Source organism: Carcharhinus amblyrhynchos, chromosome 5 (assembly GCF_965287045.1).
Source record: "Carcharhinus amblyrhynchos chromosome 5, sCarAmb.v2.hapA, whole genome shotgun sequence".
NCBI classification, from domain to species: Eukaryota; Metazoa; Chordata; class Chondrichthyes; order Carcharhiniformes; family Carcharhinidae; genus Carcharhinus; species Carcharhinus amblyrhynchos.
Window position 1 is genome coordinate 32,990,652 of NC_137328.1, and position 23,922 is coordinate 33,014,573.

The window sequence follows — 23,922 nt, forward strand, 5'->3', positions numbered from 1 at the left end:
ACAGCTTACTTCAGATAATCGCGTTCAGGCAAAGGAGAAAGCTCAACTGTTGTCAGAGAAACATATGCTTCAAACAGAGCATGAACAGAAAATAAAGAATTTGACAAGAATGCTCGTCAGAGTTTCAACTGATGATGATCAAGAAATGAAGGTAAGTCAATTTTTTTTAAAACCAACTGTCTTGTATTTAACACAGCTTGAATATGAGATTGGTTTCTGTGCATAAAATTTCAGAAGACCAATTCAAGGGAATTATTTTTTGGGGAGGTGGTGAGTTCTGTACTTAGCACGGTGAAGAAATTAAGAGCTTTGTTAATGTGAAGAATGCCATGAACTTTGAACAAAATACATGGTTCACATCCCTGTCAATCAAGCTTTGATGGCTGTCACGTACAGATTGTAATGGTAGGCAGTGTTGGTTATTCAAATTCCTGGTTACTTGACCGTTGCAGTAATATTCTGTCTAATACTACTTAAGAAATTTATTTGGAGAGGTTTTGACTGGATGGCAATTTTTCCACTCGTTTTAACTATAAATAGTGAAAGGTGCCAAGTTCCACTAAAGCATGCAGACGGATCAATTATAATTAGTCTAATTAGAAAATGAGAGCTATTATGAAAGGAAATGGGACATTTTGAGTCCTTAATGAGTGATAAGATTGTTGGTACTATCTCCACAAACAGTAAGTTCTAAGGAAACTGACTGGGAAGGAAATGGGTTGAGTAGAGGCAAATTGGATAAAGAATGAGAAGAGTGAAGAAAGTAGGAAAACATGTCTCTAGCAACTATTGACTAATACAGAGATGAGACTTTCCTTTTCCCTTTTCTGGTCAGAAGTTGAGTAGTGTTGTGGGAGATCTTGTCATTAGAAAGGTTACTTGGGCTGTTTGACTGCCAGCTCTAATTTAATGCAGCAAGATTTATTTGCAATTAATGTGCAAATGAAGCAGTTCCTTTAAATTCATATAAAGGGTGAATTGTTTTGAGGCCACCAGTGGAGTAATGTAAATTGCCTAATGACTTACAGCAATTTCTGTTCATATGGTATTTCTTTGTCATAATTTGCTGGATAATTGAAGTATTAATAATGGTGTTCATTTAACATGCCATTATTTTGGAAACTAATTCTGACTCATGTTTAAATAAAGTATGCAGCTTGTTAAAATTTCAACTTTCAACTATAGAACTGCATTACTATGTACTGCAAAGTGACTATAGTGAAATGGTAAAAGATAAACAGGCCCTTATTCAGCTCTGAGGAGAGATTGAGGAATAGGTGGGTCTAACATTCCTGAGAGAAATAAATTTATTGATTAAAGTTGGGATTAAGTACAGTTCAGTCGTACTGAATACAATTTGACTGAAAGCAGGAGCTGAGAAGGAGGTTTTTGGTTTTATTGACTAACTGAAGAAATGATGCGCGTCAGGGAGAAAAGGATGGAGTCACTAATCACATTGTCAACTCCTGCCGCCTTTATTGCAAAGTTGTTTAGCTACAAAGATGCAATCCAGTGAATGGTGTGCAATGCAAGGACAGCCCTGGGGCTAGCTGACGATGAGTAAGCTGATGTTTTGGCAGAAGCAATTCATTTAAAAATCAATTGTACCCAACAGTTTACATCTGTATATTTCTAAATTCTTAACCTATGCAGCTGTCTGGGAGTCTGAGGTTTGTATGAAGTCACTTTTCATGTACTTTTTAATACTACTGCTGAATAATCTTTTCTAATATTTTATTCTACTTATACACCTGATTGTGGTTTTTGACCTTGAACCGTCACCCATATGCAATTTAAGATTTAAAACTTCTCACCTTAAAATAAGTTAATCCTGAAATAAATAAATAACCAGAATTTAAAGATAACTCGCAGGTTTCCATGTTGTCTTTCCCACATAAAGAATGTATACTGCATGTGTGCTTTTTCTAACTGCGCAGGGTTTGCTATGATTTACAGGATACAATAACTCCTGCCTCGTGTTTTGCAGTACCTGTACACTTGGAGTCAGAGCTGAGCAGAAATTATCCCAGGAAAATGATGACACTTGAACAATTAGTCACAATCTTAGATTAAAAATGCTGCCATGTTGGTCAGGAAATATTTTATCTTTAAATCCACTATCCTACATTAGGCAGTCTGAAGAAAAAACTAAGGCCCAATATTAACGTTTCTGGTAGTCATAGTGCCAGGTTAACTTATAGGCAAAATCCACATTAAAAGGAAATGGTGAGGTTAATTAACCTGTGGACAGTGCACCAGCATCAAAGGAGAACCCAGTTGATAGTCCAAATATTAGAAATAAAGTATTTGAATTATATGGTACATAGAGCACTAAAGAAGTATTGCTGGTCTCACCGGTGACAATGAAGGTGGTGCATAAGATCCCTGTCCTTCCACTTCCAAAGGATGCTCAGGCTGTTTTGATTGCTTTGAAAAGCACTTTGAGCTGCAAAATGTGAAGTTGATAGTTATGGCTGCTTCAGCTTACCATGCAGCTGCAGGGATATGTTGAGGAAAGAGGTTGCCAGGCAGAGTAGGTTTTCAATGCAGATAAAAGTTGTCTATTCTGGAAGGAAATGCCAAATTAGACCTGCACATCAAAAGAAGGACAGGTCCAGGTTTTAAAGCAGCAAAGGATAGGATGACATTTTTATTGTGCCAGTGTGGCTGGTTTTAAATGTAAACCATTGTTGGTTTATAGGTCAGAAAACCCTTGACTTTTAAAGGAATAAGTAAATCTGCCAGTACTTTTGGAAGGCTCATAGCAAAGTCTGGGTTATAGCAGTAGTACTTGAAGATTGCTTTCTGCTGAGGTCATCACTTATCTGAGGAAAATGACTTATCTGAGAAAAATGGAACGTCTTTCAGGTCCTAATAACAAAGATGTATTTGGGCATCTACACTCTCTAAGAACTCTCCAATTTGACTCTTTGCTTTTATCCCCAAATATGACCCCTCTCTTATCCAGTCAATGGACCAGGGATCATTGCCTCTTTCAAGGCTTACTACATCCAACAAAGTTTCAATCACATTGTTCGTCTTATGGAGGCAGACCCTGCAACCACAGTCTATCATTACTGGGAAGAATTCCACATCCTCATAGGCATAATTAAGCACATGGACAAAGAGCTTCAATCATAAATGGTGGCTGGGGTAAAAAAATGTTCAGCCTGAGGCTGTAAATGTTTTTTTCGTTGTCGATGCTGAAGTGGCCAGGATTGTTGACTAGGCAAAAGAAGTTGGAGGGGAGGGATTTGATGACCTGACCACAGATGGTGTGGATGAGTTGTTTCAGTCAAGAGAAATTCCAGTAAAAGAAAATTGGTTCAACTGATGAAATTAAATGAAGCTGAGCAGTAAGAAAAACCTAAAAAGGCTCAATTCATAAACTAAGATGGTGGTAAATGCCAAACAGCAGGTTTGAAAAGCCAGTAGGCATATCAGATCATGATACAAGCATGGAAAGAAGCATTGTTTTGTGGAGTTACTGACAGTACAATTGCTCCTTTCCAAAGAACTTTACAAGCAGTCAACAATAACATTGTTTTTTTTTTAATCCACATTGAATTCCACATCAGCCACGTCACCCTCTACTATCACTCAAGTACTGTAATTTATATGATATGATTTACATATTTTGCTTTGTTGTTTTCTTGTATTATCAATTTGAGTTAAAATGGTCTTGAATTTAGTCTACAACATCACTTTTAACCTTTTTAAAGAGATTAAATTTTGGAATGGCTGGAACTTATCTGAAGCATTCCCATTATAAAATGTTTGCCACTCATAATTTTGCAGGAATATAACCTGATAAAGGTGGAACTTTACTGAATGAGTTTGACAGTAGAGTTAGACAGTTGAGCATGAAGCAGACAACAGGTGGATTTAAGCTTGAGTCACACTACATCCGATCCAGTTGAATAGTGGTGTAATACTTGCAGCCCATTGGAACCACTCCAAAATTCCTTAGAATTTAGAATGGTCTCGGTGAAATAGAAACTAACAAATGTAACACTGCAATTGCAGAAAGGAAAGAGAAACGGGGAACTAGAGGCTTGTTAACATAAAGTTTGTCACAAAATCTGAAGCTTATTAAGTAAGTCTTGGTACGATCGGTCATAGTCAACGGTTTTATGAAAGAGAAATAATGTTGGCAAATATACTAAGTTTTTGAGAATGTTACTAATAGGGTGCATAAATGGGAAATTAGTACATGTAGTGCACTTGGATTTCCAAAAGACATTTAACAAGGTGCTATGTATAACTTTAACATCCAAGATAAAGGTTTATGGAGCTTCATTAGAAATAGAAAAAAATAGAGATATAATGGGTTCTGAACTAGATATGGAAGAATGAACCGGGGAATCTGGTAACAGGTGGAAGGCTGAAGCAATTAAATGACAAAAGGATCAGGATGCAGGATAAAAGATGGTATTGGGACAAGGTTTAATGATTGTGTGCAGCTTTGGTCTCTTTTCCTAAGAGGATATACTGCTGTAGAGGGAGTGCAATGGAGGTTCACCTGACTAATCCCTGTGATGGCAAGGTAGTCATATGAGGAAATTAAAGGAGCTGAAATCAGATTCTCTAGGGCTTTGAAGGACAAGAAATGATAAAACGTAGACAATTCATACAGGGTGTGACAGGTTAGATATGGCTAGGATATTCCTCTTGGCTGGTAAGTCTAGCCTTCAAGCCAAGTCAGAGCAGATCTGGAGAACTGAATGAATAAAGAATAAGGGAATAATTCTGAGTTAGAGGCATATGTTCACAGTACAGGAGTGCTGAGAGAGATGATGTGAGAAAATACAAAGACCAGAAAAGAAGACAAAGCTCAAGTATGAAATTAAATTTCTAAGTAACCTAGAACCATAGCAAAACACTTTACAGACAAATCATTTTGAAACAGGAAGGCTATTAAGTGGGAAACAGGAAATTGAGATTGGGGTCTTTTTACTTGTGAGAGAAGACTTGTGGTGACGTTCTTTATCCATTGTATTAAAACCTTTTCATAATTTTAGTATGTTTTCCCCTGTGGAGAAGAGCACAACTAGAAGTTTGAGGTAATCAGTAAGAAATGCCTCAGACGATTTAGACACAATTTTTTTATTCAGATTGGTGAGAATGTGGACCCCACAACCGCAGGAAATGGTTGAAGTGATATTTAAAGTGAAACTAGATAAGAGTTTGAGAAGAGCATATATGGTTCCTGATAGATTTAAGCCTAAGATGAAAGGATGCTCAAATCAATCATAAACAGCAGCATGGACCACTTTGGGCTGAACAGCCTCCTGCCAGGTAATCTTGTATTCGGGGCTGGGCACTACTTTGTAGGGGAGATATATTGATCTTGCATTTTCACTAAAATTATGCTGAGACTTCAGAGTTATTACAAATGCAGGTTGTATAACATGACCTGTATTTCTTTGAATTTATAAGGGTTAAGGGTGACTTTAAATGAGACATCTAAACTGACACCAATTTCACAGGGTGGACGCAAACAGAATATTTTCTCTAATTGAAAACCAAATGCAAAGGGCACAATCTTAATCAGATCTGAGCCATTCAGAAATGAAATCAAAAAAACGTCATAAATCTGGAATTCTCACTCCTGCACTCCTCTGATTTTTCTTAGAATGGCTCAAGGCTGGACGGTTGATGCATGCTGTAATGACTGAACTTTCTCAGTCATTTTCAATAACTGAACCTGCTTTTAACCTATAAGTACTATGACACAGAATTTTTTTTTGTTGTAGTGAGTTTTATGGAGCTAATTGGTCAGAATTTTGGAAATGAATTTACAAAATAGTCATTGGATGCTAATATAGGAAGATTGATGAATAGACAATAAGAAATTGAGTTGTATATGCTGTCAGGACTGAATGAAGAGAGGCTTGGTACATTTTAACAAACAATACCATATCTGTCCACATTTGTTTTTAGGCCAGAAGAAAGAGGAGGGTTACCTGGGCTCCTGGAAAACTGAGAGCTAGCTTGGACCCTTCTAACAAAATGAAAAAGTTGGATAAAATCTGTCAAGAGCAAGATGAAGGCAAGTTCACCTGAATAAGCAACTACTTTGAGACGCGTTCAGAGGTCTTTTTCATAAATCAGTTGTGACTGATCTTTTAAATTGAATTGCCACTTAATCTGAAAGCTATGATGCAAGGTAGATATTATAACTATTGGTTAATGTAGACCCTCTTGGGTCATAGGACCAATAGCAATTTATGTTCAAAAGTTGGAATGAAGATTAGCTCTTCAGTGCTGTATACTGAATACTATACATTTTGTGCATCACAAGCAAAGGAATATTTCTTGAAGCACCTACAAGGAGAAAAATAAATGAAGCACAGTCTGAATCAGATCAAGGTACTGTGATCATTAAAATGAGGAAACAAAACATGACAGAAGGGAAGGTTTTTGAAAGCAAGGGCACTTGTTTTTCATATACGTATTTGGTTAAGATCCCTGTCAAAACCAACAAATCAAATTTACCAAATGACCCCAGAAAGAAAAATGGACGTGACTTCACTTTTACTAACAATAAACCAAAATTAGCCTGTTAATTTGATGTAAACTATAACTTTTATCTACTTGGCATACATGCATCATGTTTGTCTGTCAAAGCTGTGAATTTCCTTAGGCTTAACCTTCCTTACCTTCACACAGAGTTTAGCTACTAGTTGCCATCTAACAGCAGCTTTTATCCGCCTGAGTTCCAAGGCTACAATTTTCACTAATACACTCCTGGACAACTCCAAGATTTGGCCTTTTCCAGAATTCCTTCTATTTCTGCCCAAACCTGGTCATCTGACCCTTGTATTCTACTCCTGGTCACGTGTTCACGCTTTGTCATTGTGGACACCAACTCTGAGCGCAAAACACAATTGCTTTGTATATGGATGATAGGTAGGCCGGCAGTGTGCCATAAGTGATTGTGCTCCACAGCAAAGAGGTGACAACCAGCAGGGGTCAGAGGGGTGTCCCATGACAATCAATGCAGAACGTGGCTGTGCTGGCAACATTGTTCATCTTGTTTGCCCAAGGTTGCAAATTCACGAACTGCAGAGTTCCTCACAGGTGACACATTGTTCTGAATCTTGTTAAACTTAACGATGAGGCTAAAATGAGAGTGTGAATGAAGAACATTTGGTCCACCAAGCCTGTGCTGATAACATTGTCCTACTTAGACCAACCACCTGTATCCCACTAAACCTGCCTGTTGTTCATGTGCCTATCCAGATAAGTCTTAAATGTCAGTAACATACCTGCTCAACCACCTCGCTTGGCAGTGCGCTCCAAGTCCCCACCACCTTCTGTGTATTTAAAAAAACCTTCCCCTGCACATCCCCCATCTCTTCCCCCCCACCCCCCCCCACCTTGAACTTGTATCCCCTTGTGATTGTCATTTCTGCCCTGGGGAAAAGCTTCCATGATGTGGGTATGCCGGCGTTGGACTGGCGTAAACACAGTAAAAAGTCTGACAACACCAGGTTTTAGTCCAACCTATTTATTTGATAATATACTCACTAGCTTTCGGGGTTACCCCCTTCGTCAGGTGAATGGAGAGTTCTCAGAACTCTCCATTCACCTGACGAAGGGGGTAACCCCGAAAGCTAGTGAGTATATTATCAAATAAATAGGTTGGACTAAAACCTGGTGTTGTCAGACTTTTTACTGTGAAAAGCTTCCAACCATTCACCTTATCATGCCCCTCATAATTTTATAAACTTCTATCAGGTCATATCTCAGTCTCCTTCTTTCCAGCGGGACCAACCCCAGTTTATTCAATCTCTCTCCATAGCTGATACCACTTCCATACCAGGCAACATCCTAGTAAACCTTTCTGTAGTCTCTCCAAAACCACCATGTCCTCTGGTAGTGTGGCAATCAGAATTGGACACTATTCCAAATGTGGCCTAACCAATGTTTCATATAACATAATTTGTCAACTTTTATACTCAGTGCCCCGGCTGATGAAGGAAGCATGCCTATGCTTTCTTCACCACCTTTTCCACATGTGCTGCCACTTTGGAGGATATGTGAACCTGTACGCCCAGATCTGTCTATGCTCCTGATGGTTCTGCCATTTATTTTATAGTTCCCACCTGAATTGAATCTACCAAAAAGCATTACCTTTCATTTATCCAAATTAAATTCCATCTACCATTTCTCTGCCCAATTTTCCAGCCTATCTATATATCTTGCTCTATTCTCTGACGATCTTAAATCACTATCTGCAACCCTGGCAATCTTAATATCATCTGCAAACTTGCTATCAGACCAGTTACATTTTGCACTGATCCCAGCAGAACACCACTAATTGCAGACTTCCATTCAGGAAAAACACTGTTCCACCACTGCCCTCTGTCATAATGAGAACATAAGAAGTAGGAGCAGGAGTAGGCCATCTAGCCCTTCGAGCCTGCCCCGCCATTCAATAAGATCATGGCTGATCTGAAGTGGATCAGTTCCACTTTCCCACTTTCTCCCCATAATCCTTAATTCCCTTGCCTACCAAAAACCTATCTACCCATGACGTAAATATATTTAGCGAGGTAAACTCCTCCACTTCAACAGGCAGAGAATTCCAGAGATTCACCACCCTTTGAGTGAAGAAGTTCCTCCTCAACTCTGTTCTAAACTGCACCCCCCCTCCCTAATCTTGAGGCTGTGCCCTTTAGTCCTGTTGTCCTTTCTGAGCGGGAAGAATCTCTCTACCTCTACCCTATCCATCCCTTTCATTATCTTATACGTCTCTATAAGATTCCCCCCTCATCCTTCTAAACTCCAACGAGTACAGACCCAGTCTGTTTAGTCTCTCTTCATAGTCCAACCCCCTCATCTCCGGTATCAGCCTAGTGAACCTCCTCTGCACTCCCTCCAAGGCCAATATATCCTTGCGCAAGTGCGGCGACCAAAACTGCACACAGTACTCCAGCTGCGGCCTCACCAGTGCCCTGTACAGTTGCAGCAAGATCTCCCTGCTTTTATATTCTATCCCCCTCGCTATAAAGGCCAGCATCCCATTCGCCTTCTTGATCACCTGCAGACTGGATTTTTGCAACTCGTGCACAAGGACCCCTAGGTCCCTCTGCACCATAGCATGCTGCAGCTTTTCGCCCTTTAAATAGTAATCCCTCCTACTATTATTCCTGCCAAAGTGGATAACCTCACACTTGCTAACATTGTACTCCATCTGCCAGGCCCTCGCCCACTCACTCAGCCTATCCAGATCCCTCTGCAGACTTTCCACACCCTCTGCGCAATTTGTTTTTCCACTCATCTTTGTGTCATCAGCAAATTTCGTCACCCTACACTCAGCCCCCTCCTCCAGATCATCTATATAAATGGTAGATAGCTGAGGCCCCAGCACCGATCCCTGCGGCACTCCACTAGTTACCAACCACCAATCAGAGTAGCACCCGTTGATACCAATTCTCTGCCTCCTATTAGACGACCAATCCTCTATCCATGCTAATACCTTACCCCCAACTCCATGCCCTCTAACCTTCTGAAGCAGCCTTTTGTGCGGCACCTTATCAACACCTTTTGAAAATCAAGAAACACTACATCCACTGGTTCCCCTCTGTCTACCACACTAGTCACATCCTCATAGAATTCCAATAAATTCGTCAAACATGACTTCCCCTTAACGAATCCGTGCTGCGTCTGCTCTATCAAACAATTCTTCTCAAGATGCCTCGCTATTTCTTCTTTGATGGATTCAAGCATTTTTCCAACAACAGACGTTAAACTAACCGGCCTATAATTCCCTGCATTTTGCCTGTTACCTTTTTTAAACAGCGGCATAACATCAGCCATTTTCCAATCTTCCGGCACTTCCCCAGAATCCAGCGAATTTTGATAAATAATCACTAAGGCATCTACTATCACCTCTGCCATTTCCTTCAGAACCCTGGGATGCATTTCATCTGGTCCTGGGGACTTGTCCACCATCAGTCCCGCTAGTCGATCAAGCACTACCTCTCTAGTTCGTCCTCGATCCTGTCATTTAACCTTTTGTACCAACCTAACATGAGAGATTTTGTCAAATGCTTTGCTAAAGTTCATGTGGACAACATCCGCAGCCCTTCTTTCGTCAATCACATTTGAGTTTGAGGAAGTGACAATCAAATTAGTGAGACATGACCTCCCTCATGCAAAACCATGCTGTTTGTCACTAACAAGACCATTCTGTTCCAAATGTGTGTAGATCTTATCCCTAAGAATCATGTCCAACAATTTCACTATTACTGCCATCAAGCTCGCTGGCCTATAATTACCCGAGTTATCCTTGCTACCCTCTTTTAAATAACGGGACAGCATTGGCTATCCTCCAATCCTCTGGGACCTCATCTGAGATATGGAGATGCTGGTGTTGGACTGGGGTAAACACAGTAAGAAGTCTCTCAACACCAGGTTAAACTCCAGTAGGTGTATTTGGTAACAAAAGCCACTAGCTTTCGGAGTGCTTGCTGCTGGGAGTTCTGTTCACAAACGGGGCATATAAAGACACAAACTCAATTTACAAAATAATGGTTGGAATGTGAGTGTTTACATGTAATCAAGTCTCAAAGATACAGAGAATGTGAGTGGAGAGAGCGTTAAGCACAGGTTAAAGAGATGTGTAATGTCTCCAGACAGAACAGTTAGTGAGATTTTGCAAGCCCAGCCAAGTCGTGGGGGTTACAGATAATGTGACATGAACCCGAGATCCTGGTTGAGGCTGCCCTCATGTGCGGAACATGGCTATTGGTCTCTGCTCAGCAATTGTGCGTTGTCGTGTGTTGTGAAGGCCACTTTGGAGAACACTTACCCAAAGATCAGAGGCCGAATGTCTGTGACCGCTGAAGTGTTCCCCAACAGAAGAGAACACTCTTGCCTGGTGACTGTCGAGTGGTGTTCATTCATCCGTTGTCATAGTGTCTGCATGTCTTCCCAATGTACTGTGCCTCAGGATATCCTTTCCTGCAGCGTATCAGGTAAACAACATTGGCCAAGTTGCAAGAGTATGTACCATGTACCTGGTGGATGGTGTTCTCACATGAGATGATGGCATCCATGTCGACGATCCGGCACGTCTTGCAGAGGTTGCTGTGACAGGATTGTGGTGTCGTGATCACTGTTCTCTTGAAGGGTAGTTTGCTACAGCCAGTGGTCTGTTTGCAGTTGTGCGGTTGTTGGAAGGCAAGTAGTGGGGGGTAGCCTTTGCGAGATGTTCGTCTTCATCAATGACTTGTTGAAGGCTCCGAAGAAGATGTCATATCTTCTCCACTCTGGGGAAGTACTGAATGACGAAGGGTACTCTACGCCGTGTCCCATGTTTGTCTTCTGAGGAGGTTGATGTGGTTTTTTGCTGTGGCGCGTCGGAACTGTTGCTCGATGAGTCGAGCGCCATATCCTGTTATGAGGGCATCTTCCAGTGTCTGGAGGTGGCTGTTATGATCCTCCTTGTCTGAGCAGATTCTGTGTATACGGAGGGCTTGTCCATAGAGGATGGCTTCTTTAACGTGTTTAGGGTGGAAGCTGGAGAAGTGGAGCATCATGAGGTTATGAAGCTCACCTCATGATGCTCCACTTCTCCAGCTTCCACCCTAAACACATTAAAGAAGCCATCCTCTATGGACAAGCCCTCCGTATACACAGGATCTGCTCACTTGAGGTGGACCATAACAGCCACCTCCAGACGCTGAGAGATGTCCTCATAATAGGATATGGCGCTCGACTCAGAGTGACAGTTGTGACGCGCCACAGCAAAAAAACGCCCCAACCTCCTCAGAAGACAAACATGGGACATGGCGTACAGAGTACCCTTTGTTGTTCAGTATTTCCCCAGAATGGACAAGCTATGACATCTCCTCCGGAGCCTTCAACATGTCATTGATAAAGACGAACATCTCGCCAAGGCCACCCCCACTACTTGTCTTCAAATAACTGCAAACAGACCATTGTCTGCAGCAAACTACCCAGCCTTCAGAAAATTGATCATGATACCACAACCCTGTCACAGCAACCTCTGCGAGGTATGCCACATCACTGACACAGATGCCAGCATCTCATGTGAGAACACCATCCACCACATACACAGTACATACTCTTGCAACTCGGCTAACGTTATCTACCTAATGAGTTGCAGGAAAGGATGCCCTGAGCCATAGTACACTGGGGAGATGATGCAGACGCTATGACAATGGACGAATGAATACTGCTCAACAACCACCAGGCAAGAGTGTTCTCTTCCTGTTGGGGAACACTTCAGCAGTCACGAGCATTCGGCCTCTGATCTTCGGGTAAGTGTTCTCCAAGGTGGCTTTCACGACACACGACAACGCAGAGTTGCTGAGCAGAGACTGATAGCCAGGTTCCGCATACATGAGGACAGCTTCAACCAGGATCTTGGGTTCATGTCACATAATCTGTAACCTCCACAACTTGCCTGGGCTTGCAAGATCTCACTAACTGTTCTGTCTAGAGACAATACAGATCTCTTTTAACCTGTGCTTGACGCTCTCTCTACACACATTGTATCTTTTGAGACTTGATTACCTGTAAAGACTCGCATTCCAAGCATTATTTTGTAAATTGAGTTTGTCTTTATATGCCCTGTTTGTGACCAGAACTCCCACTCACCTGATGAAGGAACAGCAAATGCTTTTGGCTTTTGCTGCCAAATAAACTTGTTGGACTTTAAACTGGGGTTGAGATCTCACCTGTGGCCAATGAAGAAACAAATTTCTGTTAGATGGCTGGCAATTTCATCTTGTCTCCCTCATTAAATTGAGATAGATGCCATCTGGCCCTGGGGATTTATCTACCTTGATGCTTTTTAATACATCTAACAATTCCTCCCTCGTAATGGTGATTTGCTGTAGAACGTTTATATACCCCTCCGAGATGCCATTGTTCAACATGTCCCTCTCCTTTGTGAATATCGATGCCAGATACTCATTAAAGATCTCATCCACTTCCTTGATTCTATGCATAATTTCCTTCCTTTGTCTTTGAGTGGACCAATTCTTTTTCTCTAGTTACCCTCTTGTTCCTAACGTGTAAATTGCCTTGGGATTCTCCTTAATCCTTTTTGCCAAGGACATTTAGTGACCCTTTTTGCCCTCCTAACTGAGTTCTTTTCTTCTTTCCCTGTATTCTTCAAGTGCTTCATCTCTTTTTAGTTATCTAGACCATATGCATGCTATTAAGATTTTGTAGAAGATTTGGATTGGTCATGAAATTTGAAACAAATGTCAAAATCTCGATTGAATATAAGGTGCTGCATTTTGGAAGAAAATTGATTAACGTGGGGTTAAAGGACATGGGATTAGCAAAGATATTTGTAAGAGATTCATATATGATCAGTTATAATGTTGAGATAATCTAGAGAAGAAATTTAAACACATTCAATATTGTGATCAGTTGTTAGAACAATGAAATATAAAACTTTCAGATCATACTGAAGTCTTGTCATTGGACAAGAACGCAAGGGGTGGAATTTTCCCATGGTGTGTGGGACATGGAGCATGCAAAGACCTGTTGACCTTGGGTGAGATTTTACCGTATTAGAGCAAGTGCGGCCAGAAATTCTCACCCTTAGTGTATTTCTGGTCTGCAGATTTGAAAATGACTCCTGGTCATGTGTCAACAATGCACGATCTCTAGTGTTAGTGGCATGAGTTATACTAAAAGCCAAAGAAGATTAGTTTTGGAGCAGACTATTTGCAGCCTTGGTTGTCATTTTGACTCTAAGCTGAGCATTCAACCATATTCATGTAATTGGTAAGACTACCTATTTCCAGCTCCGATGTTGACCAGCTCATCTGCTAAAACCTTTGTTGCTCTTAAACTTGATCATTTCTACACACTACTTGGCCTCCAATCTATCCTCTGTAAACATGTTCATCAAAAACTGTCGCCAATGGCTATACCAATCCCTGTTCACCCATCCCCATCACCTCTGCCTTGAACAGAGTACCAGCCCTAGTGCAAACAGAGGCAATTTATTGACCGCTTAATAGCAGTTTTCCAGCTCCCATCAGAAGGTCCCTTTTGATTTTGCAGCTCCTGCCCCAGCCTTTCTTCCAATTCTCCAATCACCCACTTCCCCAGATTACGCCTCCCCTTCCTGCCCTGAGATGTCAAACTTAACTTGCCGTCAGGCCCTGTCACCTGGGTTCTGGCATGTTGAAGAGCTTCCTCGTGTTCACTGCAGGGATTAGACAGCTGCTGCAGCAACTCTCCATGGTAGGTCTTCCTTCCAAATGATGGGTTAAAGGCCTACCTGCAGGCCAATTGATGCTCATACAAGTGTGAAATACTTACAGTTAGTCAGAGTTGGTGGCAGGAGGGGAACCCCACCATCAGAAATGCTCGGGCCCAGATGTTATCATAGATACTGCTATAAAATATTTGCTTTGACTATCATTTGGAAACAGATGATGATGATTTTGATGTGGATCGTGATTGGCCATCTAAAATAATATCTGAGCGCAGTAGTACAATCACAACAAAAAGAGGCGGCAGCTGCGGGTTCCAGGTACCTCCATTTGAAGATTTTCTGTACCTCAACGATCACAGCAAAGAAAGCCACAACTGCAGTAGGTAAGGCATTTTGGTGTTGTAAATGTTAGTGACTATTACAGTGTCACTCAATGTGCTTTTTTCTGAAAAGATTCGAAGGGTTAACACCCAAACAAGGATTGTTTTATTATACATTACAAACCAAGGTTTCAAGAACAAGAGTTGTAGCTATGAATTTAATTTTCATTGGTCACTGTTAACCATTGACAAAATAGATTTGCAAGCAGAGGCCGTGCATTTGTCCTGTATGTATGCATGATAACAACATCAATATGAAAATAATAGATTATGTATGACAGTGTCACCACAGGGATGTCCTGCAGCAATGTATTTATCAGCCCAGTTTTTCTGAAACATTTTTGGTTGAAGGACGTCTTTTTTGCAAATCTGGAGATTGCAGGTGGATTCTTAAAGGGAAAGTAAGGGTCACATGTCCTGGGTAACCAATCTAGGAGCAGGGTGGGGAACCATCCTGGTGAGCTCTGGTTTCTGTTCCAGTACTATCTTGGGAACTGGCAGCCATGAAGCTACAAGTCTCTAATATATTGTATGTAAATAAACACTGCAATTGTTTAACTGGTGAACAGGAATTCTTACATTAACGTCGAAGGTGAGAGCAAAAAAGTAGTCCCAAGATTGTGAATAGAAAGTTGTGTTGAAATTCTGTTCAAATTGAGAAACAAATGTGTCTGCAGATATGCCCCTATTCTGACAGATCCTTTTGATGCTTTTTCTGGAGCATTGGACACATTACATTGAATGTTTGGATTCAGGGCAATGATTGGCAGCATTGGCACCTTTTCAGGTGTAATTGTCCACTGCCCATATTAAGTATTTTGAGTTTTTTTTCTCTGCCTCTGCAGTTTATTATCCTGCTTGCACTGGAACACCATTGTCAAACTGAAGTGCAACATTTCTTGCATGGGGGCATCGCCAGTAAATGGGACCACAGCTTTACCCCAGTCCAGTAACTGAGTATGGCAAGCAGATCAATGATTAAAGCTCATTAGTCCAAGCTGCCGGGGAAAATTGAAGTAGTGTTCTTTCTCTTTTAATAAACCAGCCCATTGAATCCATTCCATTTGAGGTCTTTAATCTTCTCTCTCTAGATTTTGAGATCTTTCTAATCTAGTTATTTGTTTGTTCCTACATTTCTGCCCCAGTGCCAGTTTGGTGATCTCTTATCAGAATCTTTCTCTATGAGCTGCTGCATCCCTAGGTCTGACATTGAATCCTCAAGATGTGTGAACCTTCAGCTCTGCATGTGAATAGATAAAGAATCAAAATAGGAACGAAGATCCTTGCTGTTGCCTTTATTTTACGATCCCCACCTGTGACTCCACGGACTCATGGTTCTGAGATTCCCTGTTGATTTAGCAGTAGAAGTCAGGTCTCACTGCTGTCAACCTTTTCAAAAAATAGATTATTTTTGGTCAAGTTTACGACTAGAGTCATGTTCTGGGAATGAAATGACTCTTCAAGATTGAATGACAAATGTGTTTAATTTGGAATAAAGAAATTACGTGTGATTGTCATCTAGTTTCTCCATCTTCATTGATTTATTTGTCATTAAGTGCCACTACTTTAGGTATTTTCAATTAATTTGTTGTGCAGCTTGATGTTTGATGCACCTTCAAAGGAAGAATTGGAGCAAAGGGTTTCTGAGCTGGAGAAACAAGTTGAAACGCTGACAGAAGAAATAGAAAGCAAGAAGCATGAGGTCAGTGCCTGTAAAACAAATGAGATTTCAATCATATTCCTTTGATTCTGTCAGCATTAATAAAGTACACCTATCTTTGTCCAACAAATGAGATCAGGATTGTAGTTGAGTGTTGCAGTCGCACTTGTTAGCCTGGGGGAAGTTAATTGGAGGTCGAGGGTGAAGCCTGTAGAGGAGTGGGGGTCAGTGTGAGTGATTAGAGGGATATTGGAGGGCACAATTGTGTTACCCAGGAGTTGGACTGGAATTTTTCTAACTTGCTAACTATCTGAGATTAAAACTTCCTGGCAATCCCTTAGAAGTTTGGGGACTTTGGTAAGGCCACACATTGTGGGTCAGACGTCAGGAAGATCTAGGCCATTTGTTTTTCCATTCTTCTAAATTGGTCATGTTTTCAACTCTGACCTATTTGAATTCAAGATCTGCAAGAAACTGAGGTTTTTTTTGCAAGTTGCATCTCTAGTTGATTTTGCAAGGTAGTAATGTGCTGTTTCATGAGTTGGCTAAGGAACAACAAGGAATGTCATGCTTTTCTCTTTGGATTACAGAATGTGTGAATACTTACCTGTAATAGAGTTTAAAGCTACCCCTTTTCCTGGCTAATTTTTGGCTTTTTGCTTAGCTGTGGGTGATTTAGACAAGATGGCACAAAGCTAAGAGACTAAGAAAATGTGAGAAGTGATCTTCTGAGATGATGATTTATAGGCTGAAGAGTAATCTTGTCTGTTTTGTAGCAATAGAATTTGTGAGCTGCCTTCAAGCTTTTGAGACATTTTTCCAATTTTTAAATAGAATGAAAGGAGAAAACTAAAGATTCTGCATCTAAATGCAAGTACCATTTGTAACAGCAGATGAATTAAGAGATCAAATAGAAATCAATATTTATCTGACACTCATTACAGACATGGCTACAAAATGACTGGCTGGGACTTGAATACTCAAGGATGCATGACATTTTGGAAGAACACAAAACTAGAAAAAAGTGGAGGAATAACTCTAATTATGGCACTAGCATGTTAGGCAGGGATGACCTTTTAGATGTAGAATCTGTTTGAGCAGAGATAATAAAGATGGGAGTCACTTGGAGTAGTTTGCAGATTTCCCCACCCCACTTCCCTAAACAACAAGGTAGGGTATACAGGAAGAAATGATGTGAGCTTGTGGCATAGTCTTTGTTAGTAGTAGAGGCAGAGTCATTGAATATTTTTAATGCAGATTCCTGATTAACAAGGATATAGGGGTAGGCAGGAAAGTGATGTTTGAGGCCGCAATCAGATCTGCTATGATCTTATGGTGGAACAGATCGAGGCCAATTGACATTCGCTTGCTCCTAATTTATGTTCGAATGTTCATAGAATACAAAAACTGCAGTGCTGTCGTTAAGAACATTGTTTTTCTTACCCAAATGGTAGAAAATTCTTTATTCTCTCATGTCTCCTCTACTCTTTCCCTGTCCCTAATCCTGCTCTACCCTTGTCCTCGCATACATTGGGGAAAGACCAAGGTTTATTACAAAATCTCAGTCTACATCTGATTAGGAAGTGGGGAAAGACAAGTGAGATTCTAAGGTTAAATCTCTCTCAAAGCCCTTCTGGTTTCAACTGTGAAAGTACTTGCTTTCCTTTTACTGCTTTGATTTTAATCACTTGCCTAATATTTCAGGATTATACAAGCCATGTTGTGAAACAATTACAGGTCAGTATTGATATTTGTGAGCTTCTTTACTCAAAAAGGGTATGTGAGGGTTGTTCTGTCAAACCGTTACGAGATTCCATGTGCCTCTTCTCCTGAGTATCAATAATATTACTTTCCAGCTTGATGCAGAAAGCTCAAAATTGGAGAATGATAAACAGAGAGAAGAAATTAAAGAATTAAAAGAGCTCCTGAAAGAACAGACAGAGAATGCAAAATACTTCAAAATGGAGAATGAGAAGCAGAGAAAGGAAATCGAAGAACTAGAAAAACTGAGGGGAAGAATTGAAGAATTGAAAGAGAAACGAGAAATTGAAGAGTTTGAGTTCTTGGAAAAAGAAGCTGAGAAAGAAGAGAAGGTAAGAAGTGAATTTTGAAAATATTTAGCCTGCAGTACCACAACAGCAACCCTTGCAAAAGATGATTTGTAAAGACCAGTAATGAAGGCTAGGTTCATTTTATATGAAAAAAAATCCACATCAATTCCATTTCAGTTTTTGCACAGATTTTCCTTGCTTGTGCTTTGTGCGCAGTGCGGGATGCCCGATTCACCATCCATTAACTGAAATAAACAAGCCATTAGGCAGATTTTGTTGAAATGTGCAACCCTCTTTCATTACTAATAAGATGATTACATAAGAACATAAGAAATAGGAGCAGGAGTAGGCCATGTAGCCCCTCGAGCCTCCTCTGTCATTCAATAAGATCATGGCTGATCTGATAGTAGTTGGGTTCCACTTACCCACCTGCTCGCCATAACCCTTAATTCCCTCATTGGTCAAAAATCTATCTATCTGTGAATTAAACACATTTAACGAGGTAGCCTCTACTGCTTCAATGGGCAGAGAATTCCAAAGATTCACTACCCTCTGGGAGAAGAAGTTCCTCCTCAACTGTTCTAAATTGACTTGCCTGTATTTTGAGGGTGTGCCCCCTAGTTCTTGTTTCCATTCTAAGTGGAAATAACTTTGCTGCTTTTACCCTGTCTAGCCCCTTCATTATCTTATATGCCTCCATAAGACCTCCCCTCAACCTTCTAAACTGCAATGAGTACAGGCCCAGTCTACTCAATCTCTCCTCATAAGCTAACCCCCTCATCTCCGGAATCAACCTGGTGAACCTTCTTTGCACCTCCTCCAAAGCTAATATATCCTTTCTTAAATAAGGGGACCAAAATTGTATACAGTACTTAAGTCCCAGGAGGAATAGAGAAAAATCTAATTCTGTTTGTTTAAAACAAGTATTTGCATTTTATATTTATGGCATTGTCAGACTGGGTTCCAAGTAAGTTAGCAAACACTGGGACGTGGTGTAATTTAGAATGTGAGCAATAGATTGTGATGAGATCAAACTTATGGCCAGGAGAGCATTGGAATAGTTAAGACCGAGCTAATAGATAATTGATTATAGATGAGCCTCCAAATCGGCCGAGCTGTTGCTGAAACAATGAGCTGGTCTTGGCTGGGAGAGTGGAAGTGTATTAGAAGTTCCTCGCTGGATCAACATGATGAGATTGTGAATGATTTGTTTATGCCAGGACAGTTGTCAGTGGAAGGGATAGAATCGGCTAGGGAATGGAATATATGATTGGGGTCGGAAACAGTAACTTTGGTCTCACCAAAAGTTGGAGGAAATTTCTGGATGGCAAACTGCTCGTTTGACAACTTAGACATTGGAGGGTTTAAGAGAGATGGTGGTGAGGTAGATCTGGATGCCATTAATTACACGTAGATCCCACCATGTTTTTAGATTATGTTGCAAGTGGAAATATGAGCTTGGTTTACAACCATCAATTCTAATGTAACCTCCCTTCCTGGGCTGCTTGCAGGCACAACAGAAGCATGAAAATGCACAATTAAGGGAGCTGATTCATAATTCTGAGATTATCAACCAGGAACTTGCGGTAAGTGATTTTGTATATAAATATTCTGTTTTTAAGTGAATATTAGTGAGGTACAATTTATTCACGAATTTAAGAAAATGGACATTCTCTGCTGATCTCAATTATAGATTGTTACCTTATTTAAAAACAGCTCTTTGTTCATTTAAAGACAGTTGCTATGCTCAGAATACAAGATTGCTGCTGCCAGGGCCCAATGGTATCTGGTTTCTAAAAGTTGTAGTTTTTTATTTATTAAAATCAATCTTTAAATCATGGAAAGATTAATGTGATCCTCACTACAGCAATGCGGAAAACTGCTGAAAAATAATATTTTAAGGAAGAGCATGATATCTTGTGTTTTTTTTTAACCATTTACTTTGCATGTATGAAATCCAAAATCTTTACATAATATCAAACACAATATAGGAGCAGATGTTGGCCATTCAGCCCCTCGAGCCTGCTGTGCCATTAGATACGATCATGCCTGATCTGTTTGCATTGAGTTCTACATTCCTATCTACCCCGATAATCTTGGATTGTTTTGGGCAAGGAAATCAATCTACCTCTGCCTTAAATACTGTGATCTCGCTTCCAAAGTTGCACAACCCTCTAGAGAAAACATTTGCCTCAGCTCTGTCCTGTAAAGACAATGCCTGATTCTGATTTCCATCACAAGAGGGAGCGTGTTTTCCACAAGACCTGCTTTGGGAATCTGATATCTGAACAATATGGCCAATCCAGCAAAGTGATGGCAGATGATCATAGCCTTGATGCTTGTTGAACTGTCTGAATTGAGGGTTAAGAATGTAGAGTTCTGGTTTCAATTTAAGATGAATTGGGGGTCGTTTGCTTTTTCTTTCATATGCCTATTTGAACAAACCATGTTTGAAACTTTGACTTCAGGGCCTTTGACCTCAGGGCAGTCTGCAAGGCTCTTAGAAGCAAGATTGCCTTGAGGTTGATGGGCAGAACATTGCTGAGGGTGGAGGCGTCCTCTCAGAGAAAAACTAGTGGATGTTGGATTTTTTAGAAAAAGTACAAAGGAAGCTGACCTGGAGGCTGTAACTCACCCAGTCTATTATATTTAAGTAGGTAACTCAGTTCTGCATGTTTAGAGGGGAAAAGAGGGAATTCTATAAAATTGGAATGGACCAAGTAGCTCTAAAGAGAGCAGTCCAACAAAAGAATAGATGCCAAGAGACTGTGGTGGGTTGTGGTATCTGACCATTAGTGACATCTACGTTTGGATCAGGAAGTCGTATCAGTAAGAATATATCATTACATCTTAGACCCAAGCTGTAACCTGCGCAGCAATTAAAAACAGAATGAGAGAAAAGCCTGTCAGGATAAAAGGCACGTAGGTTAAGCTGGACTAAGTCTGTTGTATTGAGTTTAAGGTAGAAGCTCATAAGGTAGAACCCTTATTTGTTTGCTCAGTGTACCTATTTAGTCATTTTTGTATTTTGTTTAGGCTTTTAAGTAAAGATTCTTTGGTGTTTAAATTTAATCTTGATGTATGCTGTTAATTTTCTTGCCCTCGGTTCTTCGCATTATATTCTTTAAATTATGATCTATCAAGCTAGATCTTAATGAGCATTATGCTTGTCCAGTATTCTCATAGTTGGGCTCATAACATTGAGAGGTCACTGATACTTTATGCATCTGGCCTCCCATTTAATATGAAAGAACTTTGTCAAGTGGCACTGACAGTATGACTCCAGTGCATTGAAGTGCCTCCCGTTCATTGCCCATGTTTCTGCTCCATGCAATAAGGAAAGGGTTGCGATGGTAGATCTTGAGCTTGTTTTCAGTTTTGACATTGATCTTTAAACACCCACTTCCTCAGGTTGCCAAAGGATGCACCAGATTTCAGGCAAAGATGGATTTCATCATCAAACCTCAGACATCTGCAGAAAGTTTGCAAAATAGAAGTGTTCTAAATTTTCCAGGCACTCCTCCTGAATCCTAATCAATGGGATTGTGCCATGTGCCTTTGGACTTTGTTCATGGAGAAGTTTGGTCTTCTGAATGTTGAGTGCAAGTCCTGTCTTCTCGTGTGCCTCAGTAAATACATCAATGATTCTGAAGATCCTTTTCAAACACTGTTCTTACTGCAGCATCATCAGCATATTGGAGCTCAATGATTGCAAATAGGGTAGTCTTGGTTTTTGATTGGAGTTATCTGAGATTAGTTCAGAACGCATGGCTTATGTGTTCGATAAGCTGCAGGCAGGCAACTTGACTCGCCAGACAGCAGAAAGGATGCTCAGTAAAAGAGTTGGAATGATGGCACAACCTTGTTTGACTCCTATCTTAACCTCGAGTCTGTAATGGATCTGTTAAAGATCACTGCTCATATCGTCACCACTCATGTATCATAGACTAGACGAAGAATAGTCATGAATTTTGGAGGGTATTATACTACAAACTTCCAGAGTGCCTCACGATTTACAGAATTGAAGGCTATGTAGCAAGGTTGATGTCACTTATGGCGTTTTTCTTGTAGTTAGTATGCTGGAAAATTCATGTCACTCGTGCCTCTTGATGGCCGAAATCCACTGACATTCAAGGAGTAGCTCTTCGAGTGTAATTTGATTCAAAAGGATTCTTATAATCTTTCCTGCAATAGTAATTGGGGAGATGCTGCTGTAATTTCCACAGTTGGATTGTCTCCTTTCTTGAATATTGTCATCTATCTTAAGATCATTTGAGGAGTTCCTCTCTGTTGCAGATCTGACAGACTGGAGTATGGAGCTGTAATGTTGACTCCTTGATAAAGGTTTCGGTGGAGATTCCATAGCATCCTGCAGTTTTGTTGTCCATTTGTGAGATTGCTTTTATCACATCCATTGATGGCAAGCTCTTCTCTAACTGGGTGCTGAAGGATGGCGTCGAAAACAATCTCTTTAACAATTGATTCTTGATTCAATGCACCCTCTGATGGGCCTTGACAGCTACTTTCTCCTTGATCTCCCCTATCCTTGGGCCTCAGAGGAGCTGGCTCCTAGACCAAAATTGATCAAGGAACCAAAGTTCAATTCCAGCTTGAGGTATCTGTCTGTGTGGAGTTTGTATGTTCTGTTACTGCGTGGGTTTCCTCTCACGACCCAAAGATGCACGCATTAGGTGAATTGGCCTTGCAAAATTGGCCCTTTGGTATCCCAAGATGTGTAGGTTAGAGAGGTTAGTAAATGGAGTTACAGGGCCAGGGTCTGGATAAGATACTGTCAGAGGGTTGTTGCAGGCTTTGATGGGCCAAGTGGCTTCCTGCACTGTAGAGAATCGTAGAATCCCCACAGTGTAGTCCATCAAGTCTGCACCAACCACAAACCCACCCAGGTTCCACCCCTGTAACCCCACATTTACCCCGCCAATACCTTAACACTAGGGTAATTTCCATGGCCAGTCAACCTAACCTGCACACCTTTGGGTTCTAGGAGGAAGCTGGAGCACCCAGACAGTTAAACCCCAACTGCTACAGTTTTTCCCTCCCTACCTCCTCCTCTAACCCAACAAAAGTCATTGGGAAAACCACAAGCAAGGGAGAGGAGTTGAGATTCTTTTATCCTTTTACCTGTATAAGGGCAGTATGGCCGTTAGGGTAGTGGTATGTTCCTCCTGCCAGATGTGGGAATTCAGGGAGCAATCTAGTCTCCTGACAATTTTGTTTGCAGGAAGTGTCCAGTTGCAGCTCCTCGCAAACAGCATTGTTCAGCTGGAACAGCAGGTAGATGCACTGCAGAGTGTAAGGGAGGCAGAGAGTGTGATAGACACTAGTTACAAGGAGATTGTCACACCACAGGTTCAGTTAGGTAGATGGGTGACTGCCAGGAGAGGCAGGCAGGTAGTGCAGGAGTCTTATGTGGCTATTCCCCTTTTCAAGCAGCTATGCTGTTTTAGATACTGTTGAAGGGGATAGCCAGTTGGGGAGATGCCTGTGGCACCACACCTGGTTCTGCTGTAGAGCAGGGTTGGGCAAAGAGCAAGTGAGCAGTAGTAATAGTGGCCTTGTCAGTTAGAGGCACAGTCAGGCGTTCAAGACTCCAGG

General features: G+C 40.9%; 1 protein-coding gene across 1 annotated transcript in view; it reads left to right on the forward strand.

Moving 5' to 3' along the window:
* Nucleotides 1-23,922, forward strand: part of cenpe (centromere protein E) — a 152,388-nt gene that overhangs the window by 48,241 nt on the left and 80,225 nt on the right. The window contains exons 13-18 of the mRNA XM_080189587.1: nt 5-151; nt 5,944-6,052; nt 14,436-14,601; nt 16,195-16,300; nt 18,115-18,351; nt 19,821-19,895. Of these exons, the coding sequence (XP_080045713.1) occupies nt 5-151; nt 5,944-6,052; nt 14,436-14,601; nt 16,195-16,300; nt 18,115-18,351; nt 19,821-19,895 (840 nt within the window). The remainder of the gene's footprint in view (nt 1-4; nt 152-5,943; nt 6,053-14,435; nt 14,602-16,194; nt 16,301-18,114; nt 18,352-19,820; nt 19,896-23,922) is intronic.